This window comes from Bufo gargarizans, chromosome 1 (genome assembly GCF_014858855.1).
Source record: "Bufo gargarizans isolate SCDJY-AF-19 chromosome 1, ASM1485885v1, whole genome shotgun sequence".
NCBI classification, from domain to species: domain Eukaryota; kingdom Metazoa; phylum Chordata; class Amphibia; order Anura; family Bufonidae; genus Bufo; species Bufo gargarizans.
In genome coordinates, this window is record NC_058080.1 from 361,132,811 (window position 1) to 361,141,055 (window position 8,245).

Here is an 8,245-nt window from a genome sequence, read left to right on the forward strand (position 1 = left end):
ATAAATTTAGCGAAAAATGTATATATGGATGTCGTTTTTTGGGAAAAATTTTACAAGTGAAAAATTTCATTTTTTGGCAAAAAAAAAATAGTTAAATTTCGATTAATAACAAAAAAGTAAAAATGTCAGCAGCAAAGAAATACCACCAAATGAAAGCTCTATTAGTGAGAAGAAAAGGAGGTAAAATTCATTTGGGTGGTAAGTTGCATGACCGAGCAATAAACTGTGAAAGTAGTGTAGTGCAGAAGTGTAAAAAGTGGTCTGGTCATTAAGGGTAATTAAGCTAGGGGGGCTGAGGTGGTTAAACACATGCATGGTTTACTTACCAGTTTTGAAGTGTGAGCTGCCAAAGCAAGCACCAATATTGTCTTGCAACTTCTGCCAACACTTGCATATGGAGCGTTGGTAAGGAGAGGAGAAATGGCCATCGCCATCCATAGTGAGGTAACCACCAGCTGCATTACCCATTTCATCAGTCTTAGGGGCATAGGCCATTTATAGGGTAGGAAGGATAACAACCCCCCCCCCCCCCCCTGGTTAAAGGGATTATCCACAGTCTAGGTAGCACCTTTCCAGTTTGTGTGCCAAAGAAACAAGCTGATCACTAGGGGGCCCACTGCAATCAAGTCTGCCAGTATACACACAATTGACAGATTGTGTTCATTGTCTGACATGTCAGTGGTCCTCAAGGGCCTAGCCACCACCTAAAGCTGATAACCAAGACCCTAAGAAAGGAACCTCCATATATTTAACATGGCCTACAAATAAGCATACAGACAAACTTTTTACCTGCACAACAAAGACAACAAGACAGGAGACTGGAAAAACCACTTTTATTTACAACATGAGCAGGTTACTTCAGTGGAATAAACCTGGAGGAGTGAGTGGCACCAATACCAGGTCTGCCATGTTTTACAGGCTTGTAAGTGATGGAAAATTCCCCCAGATAATGGCCAATCATCTCCGGCTGCAAAATAAAGTAAAAACACGTAAGAGTCTGTGGAAGTACAAGACTGCCATATACACTTCAATGTGTTATATTCATGCCCATTTTGGGGACACATCAGATGTTTCACCAGAGTGCTGTTGTGACAAACAGTTAAAAGTGGACTGATGCTGTAAGACAATAGGTCTCAGACAGCTCAAGTTGAGTATTTGCACATATTTATACCAATTTTATATAAAGTGGACAGATTTTAAACCATGTGTCAGATGTATGATCTATCAAAACAGCCCACATTTACTACTGCATCGGTGTAATGGTTCTTGGTGAAATCTGACATTTTACAGAACCACAATGCAAGGAAACCAATAAGAATCCGCTGCACCTTGCCCACCTAGAGGAAGTATGGTGTGGCACGGAGCAGTGTGGCTTACAGGCTATGGACACCTTTGGAGACTAATTTTTTTATTGCATTTTACCCATTTTGGGCTAAAAATAATTTTTTCTTCAATTGATCTGTATTAGAAATTGTCAACTGTTCTTCCTCTACAGCTTTCACTAAATATAAAAGACAATTGCTCTGTCTCACACAGAATTCGTCAGGGAGCCGCTCTGACGGCTCGATCTGCAGCCCTCATCTCTGAGATCCTGACAGTGCTAACTTATTTAAAGGGGTATTCTGGTTTCATGATATTGGTGACCCATCCTTGGGATTTCAGGCTGGTGGAGGTACAACTATGAGCACCCCTGCCAATCAACTGTTGGAAGGGACTGCCGCGCTAGTGCAAGAGCTGTTTTATCTCCAGTGTTTACCCGCACGCCATCTACATTGTTGTGGTGGTGCAGGGTAATTACAGCCGTTTCAAGGGAACAGGAGAGGAAGCTGTAATTACACTGCACCACTACTACAATGGAGACAGTGAGCAGTAAGCTTCGAATACAACACCTCTATTACACAAACGCTACAGCTCACTGGTGGGCTGCCGAGAGTTGGACCTCCACCAGTCTAGAAATTGATGACTGATCGTGAGGATAGGTCATCAATATCACAAAACTGGAATTACCTTTACATGATTCTTACCAATTTGATAAAAATGTAGTATAAATGGAGTGTTGAGCTGTCCAGATATCACTGCTAGTGTAAAATCGACACTATGCCATAAATACTTAAAGGGGTTCTCCGAGAATCAAGAAAATGAAAAATACTTAAATATTACTCTATTATAAATATATTCCCAAATACCTTACATTAGTTATAATTAGGGGTGCACCGAAATGAAAATTCTGGTCCGAAACCAAAAATTCAGGATACCCTTTGACCGAAACCGAAACTGCCTTTTTGCCCAAATACTTTTAAAAGACCCCCCACCCCATAACAGTGCCATCCACAGACCCCCACCCACCCCATAACAGTGCCATCCACAGACCCCCACCCACCCCATAACAGTGTCATCCACAGACCCCCACCCACCCCATAACAGTGCCATCCACAGACCCCCACCCACCCCATAACAGTGCCATCCACAGACCCCCACCCACCCCATAACAGTGCCATCCACAGACCCCCACCCACCCCATAACAGTGCCATCCACAGACCCCCCCCCCCCCCCCCCCATTGTACAATTAATAGAAAATAGCGGGGAGGGACTGGGAGGAGGAGCTGGGGGCCGGTGCGTTCACTGTGCTCCGGCCCCCAGCTCCAGTAGTTATAAAATGTGTACAATTAATACGGATTCTATTCATGAGGCCTCCTCTACGCACATCCTACTCACAGGGCTGTGCTGGCTGGCCGGCCAGACGAGCGGCAGCGTCACGACTGACGTCACATGCCTGCGCCGCCTCCTTCATTCAGAAAGTAGGCCGGGCACATGACGTCAGTCGTGACGCTGCCGCTCGTCTGCCCGGCCGGCCAGAACAGCCCTGTGAGTAGGATGTGCGTAGAGGAGGCCTCATGAATAGAATCCGTATTAATTGCACACTTTTTATAACTACTGGAGCTGGGGGCCGGAGCACAGTGAACGCACCGGCCCCCAGCTCCTCCTCCCAGTCCCTCCCCGCTATTTTCTATTAATTGTACAATGGGGGGTCTGTGGATGGCACTGTTATGGGGTGGGTGGGGGTCTGTGGATGGCACTGTTATGGGGTGGGTGGGGGTCTGTGGATAGCCACTCCCCTGCCCACCTGCTGCTGATTCATATGGACAATAACTGTCATTCAGCAGCAGGTGGGCGGGGAGAGTCAGGAGCTCATGAATATTCATGACTCGTCATTATCAGCTGGAGATTTTTAATACAAGATGTTGGCAGATTGACTGGGTCAATGAAAGAAAGTGACCCAGCATTTTGCTAAGAGAATCAGTCACTTATTTATGTTGCCCTTAGTTAGGACACCATAAACCTGGTCACAGGTTCCCTTTAAGCATTATTTTCTTAATTCCCGGAGAACTCCTTTAAGGAGAGAAACCGTTCTCTGGACCCAGGCAATCAGACTCTGTGCTGTGGATAGGTGATGTATAGATTATGGAACTACTTGAAGTGAAGAGTTTAATTTCAGGCTGGGTTCACACCTGAGCATTTTACAGCGCATTCCTACGCGCTGTAAAACGCTCAAAAAGGCAGAAACCAATGCTTCCCTATGGGCATGGTTCTCACCTGAGCGTTTTACACCGCGTACGAACGCACTGTAAGACACCCTACACCCCAAGAAGTACAGGAGCTTCTTTGGGGCGCATTGTCACGCGTTCCCACACATAGACCTAGCGGGAACGCGCGACAAGGGGCGTCCGCTTGTTTCCTCGCACGTATGTAAACGCCGGATATGCACACTTGTAAACAGCGCTTATCGGGTACGCTTATGTGTGAACCCGGCCTCAGTGTTCGCCAAGGAAAGGGGCACACGTGACCGCTGCAGCGACTTACTCCCCCACAAGCCCAGGTCCAGAAGCAGGGATCAGGTAAGCATCACCCCCAACCTGGGTCGGGCTTGTCTGGGCCACTCTTCATATTAGATAACCCCTTTAAAGAGTTGTATCCAATAATTAATCTTAGACCTGCAACAGCATAATAAGATAATTCACATTACTCGCCCTTTTCTACAGCATTGGTCTAGTCCAAACATTGGGGAAGTGCCAACATACAACACATGACTGCTGCTGCCAATCACTGTCCTCAGTGGTCTAATGCTAAGGACAGATTGACTGCAGTGAGGATCACTGTGCATAAAGTGTTGTTGACGTGCAAGTCTATGGCATGTAACTGCTGCAGCCAATCTCTGTCCTCAGCCTCCGAAAGATTGGCTACAGAGGTCACATGTCATGTACTGGAATGTCCCAGCTGCAGTTTGTAAATAAGTAGGGCCAGGAGGACTGGTCCAGTGCTGCAGTGAACGGAGCCAGCAACATTTTAGGTTATTGCAGGCTTGTCAAAGATTTTTAATTTTGGACAATCCCTTTAAACGTTTGCGCTGCAGAATTGACTTGTCTTTACTAGCTACGTTCTGTTAGCCAAATGTCCCACTTTCCATCACCCAATAACACTACAGGTCAGTGGATGTAGGTCTTTTTGCCTTGTCCAACCCATTTTCCATCAAGCAAAGTAGTATTTGACCAAGGCTACATGCACACAACCGTATGTGTTTTGCAGTCCTCAAAAAACCGTATGCCATCCATTTTTTTTTTTTTTTGAGGATCCATTGTAACAATGCCTAAAAACAGACAAGAATAGGACACGTTCTATTTTTTTGGCGGGGCTACGGAGCACCCATACATTTTTTGATGACCTGTTGAAATGAATGTGTTCCGCATCCTATCCACAAAAAGAACGGAACGGACACGGAAACAGTTTGTGTGCATGTAGCCTAAATCTGCATCAGAACAGAACCACTGCAGAATGCTAGACAGGAATGAATACGACTCACATCTATATCAATGGTAATCGCGCGGTAGAACTAAGGCTACTTTCACACTAGCGTTCGGAGCAGGTCCGTCTGATGTTTCATCAGACGGATCCGCTCCTATAATGCAGACGTTTGCATTTGTTCAGAACGGATCCGTCTGCATTATAACTTAGAAAAATTTCTAAGTGTGAAAGTAGCCTGAGCGGATCCGTTCAGACTTTGACTTTCAATGTAATGGGGGACGGATCCACTTGAAGATTGAGCCATATGGTGTCATCTTCAAGCGGATCCGTCCCCATTGACTTCCATTATAACTCTGGACGGATCCGCTCGCCTCCGCACGGCCAGACGGACACCCGAACGTTGCTTGCAGCGTTCAGGTGTCCGCTCACTGAGCGGAGCGGAGGCTGAGCGCTGGCAGGCGGATGCATTCTCAGTGGATCCGCCTCCACTGAGAATGCATTAGGGCCAGACAGCTGCGTTCAGGGCCGCTTGTGAGCCCCTTCAAACGGAGCTCACGAGCGGACACCTGAACGCAGGTGTGAAAGTAGCCTAAAAGGTCCAGCATGATACTACAGGGGCTAAGACACCTTACTCTGTACTTTAAAGGGAGCCTGTCACCAAAATTGGACGTTACACAGTGCTTACATGTGGCTCTAGCATGACTCTAGTGGTACCTTTGTTCTTTTGTTGTGACTTTCTGCAGCTGAAAAAACGCTGTTTAATCCATATGCAAATGGTGCTCGCAAGTGCCCAGGGGCGGGGCTCATGGTGTAGGTGCCCAGGCCGCTCTGCCTTTTTTTCACATTACACAGTGCTCATGCCCGGGCCAGCGGTGAACTGTTCATGCGCGGGATCTCGGACGCTACTGGGGATGACTCAACAGGGCGGGACAAGCAAAAGGCTAGGGAGGAGTAATGTGACAGAGCGGCCTGGGCACCTACACCATGAACCCCGGCCCTGGGCACTTGCAAGCCCTATTTGCATATGGATTAAACAGCGTTTTTGAGCTGCTGAAAGTCAAAGGTACCACTGGAGTCATGCTAGAGCCACATGTAAGCACTGTGTAACGTCCAATTTTGGTGAAAGGCTCCCTTTAAGGGAAGCATGTCACCTACTATGCTGCCCTCCCTGAGGGCAGCATATTATAGTGACAGACTCCCCGATTTCAGTGGGCTGCTATTCAGTACATTTACAGTACTAACTAGGTGAACCTCAGCGCGTGCCAGTACTTAGATGAGTCCTGTGGCCCCACTCTCCTCCACCTTCTGTCCATCACTACACATCACAGAAAATAAACCGCCAGTGACTGGGAGGTGGTGGAACCAAAAGTCTCTTCGGACTCATATCTCACGCTGTCAGTGCTGAAAAAGTACTGAATTCTAGCCCGGAAGTGACATCCCGTTGAAATCAGGGCGTCTGTCACTATACTATGCTGTTTGCAGTGGGCTGCATAGGAGCGGTGACATCTTCCCCTTAAGTTGTAGCTCCACGGCTCCAACTCAAGGTTTAAGGGTCCATTCACACGTCCGTGGTGGCCGGCACCCCCTATAGAAATGCCTATTCTTGTCTGCAGCTGCGGACAAGAATAGGACATGTTGTATCTTTTGCGGAGCTGCGGACCGGAAGTTCGGGGCGGAAACCCGGACGTTAGGGGCCGTGCTCCGCAAACGTGGAAGTGGAGATCCGCTTCACGTCCGAGCCCATAGAAAATGAATGGGTGCGGAACGGGTGCGGACCCTTTTGCGGACATGTGAATGGAGCCTAAGGGTGTAACACCACCCAGGCGATAAAGTGTACATACTGAAAAATAATACCAAGCTTGCTGGGAAATGCAGTTCAGCATTACATCAATATACTGAGCAACAGCCATGGTATTCCCAGAACACTAACCTTGATTTCAACTTGGTTGAAGGCTTTGCCGTTGTAGACTCCCACCATGCTGCCTACCATTTCTGGCAAAATGACCATGTCTCTCAGATGAGTCTTGATGACCTCTGGTTTCTCCATGGGAGGAGCTTCCTTCTTAGCCTTGCGCAGACGCTTCAGAAGAGAGTTCTGCTTGCGGCGCAGGCCCCTGTTTAGACGCCGGCGCTGACGGGCACAGTACAGCTGCATGATCTGCTCACTGCAGAAGGAGCAGAAATATTAGCCACCTAAGAAAACAAAGCCAAGAACGCTATGCTGCATACAGGCATGAAGGTTACTTACTAGGACATATCAAGCAGCTGGTCCAAGTCCACACCTCTGTATGTGAACTTCCTGAAGGTCCTCTTCTTCTTCTGTTCAGCGTCCGCCTGCATAAAACAGAAGTTACCATTAATTTGTCACCCAGTATTTCCTGATGTGCCAGAACCTTCTAGTGTCTGCCCAGTAAAGTCATGACATACCAGACCCTCACCAGTGCCTTCTAATGTCTGCCCAGTAAAGTCATGACATACCAGACCCAGTGCCTTCTAGTGTCTGCCCAGTGAGTACAGTCATGACATACCAGACCCTCACCAGTGCCTTCTAATGTCTGCCCAGTAAAGTCATGACATACCAGACCCAGGGCCTTCTAGTGTCTGCCCAGTGAGTACAGTCATGACATACCAGACCCAGTGCCTTCTAGTGTCTGCCCAGTGAGTAAAGTCATGACATACCAGACCCAGTGCCTTCTAGTGTCTGCCCAGTGAGTAAAGTCATGACATACCAGACCCTCACCAGTGCCTTCTAATGTCTGCCCAGTAAAGTCATGACATACCAGACACAGGGCCTTCTAGTGTCTGCCCAGTAGTCATGGTGGACAGCCTTGCACCAGAACTAATCTTCCGACAGGCAGAGGGTTGATGGAGGAGGGCATCTTAGCACCAGACCCATCTATCTCTCTAAGGCAGGCGGCAGTAAGCATGAGTTACAAGACACGAGCCTGGAACAGTACAATCGCCCGGGCCCAGCAAACACCCCCAGTAATCTCTGGCTTTCCCTCGCTGGCACATAACCTGCCACTTGGAACTGCAATGAAAAGACTTATCTGTCACACGCGAGAAATGGCCCCTAACAAGTGCCGCCAACGACGGATGGCATTAGATTATCACTACAAACAGAAAAGCACCCACCATCTTGTCCAGGAGCAAGGCAGGAAAAGAGAGAGATCTCGTAGCTACGCCGCAAATATCGCGAGAGGCCGAAGGCGTTCCATTTAGCAGGCTGAAACGTCACTTCCGGCTCGGTAGGCTGTACATGAGGGCACTTACGGCAGCCATGTTTACTGATGGCGGCAGTGTTTATGGATGAGCAGCACGCATGTGAAATCTGTACGTTACCTGCAGCGTTATCATATATATATATATATTTCAACAGGTCATCAAAAAATGTATGGGTGCTCCGTAGCCCCGCCACAAAAATAGAACATGTCCTATTCTTGT

At 47.8% G+C, this 8,245-nt stretch overlaps 1 protein-coding gene across 1 annotated transcript; it reads right to left on the minus strand.

Annotated features, from left to right (window-relative positions):
- Window positions 1-816: 816 nt before the first annotated feature.
- RPS15 (ribosomal protein S15) lies at window positions 817-8,011 on the minus strand. Its single transcript, XM_044269202.1, has 4 exons — window positions 7,937-8,011; window positions 7,050-7,135; window positions 6,732-6,966; window positions 817-967 (listed from the first exon to the last, which is right to left on the minus strand). Exons 1-4 carry the CDS (start codon window positions 7,937-7,939, stop codon window positions 854-856), a joined length of 438 nt encoding a protein of 145 aa, XP_044125137.1. The 5' UTR covers window positions 7,940-8,011; the 3' UTR covers window positions 817-853.
- Between the last annotated feature and the right edge of the window lie 234 nt (window positions 8,012-8,245).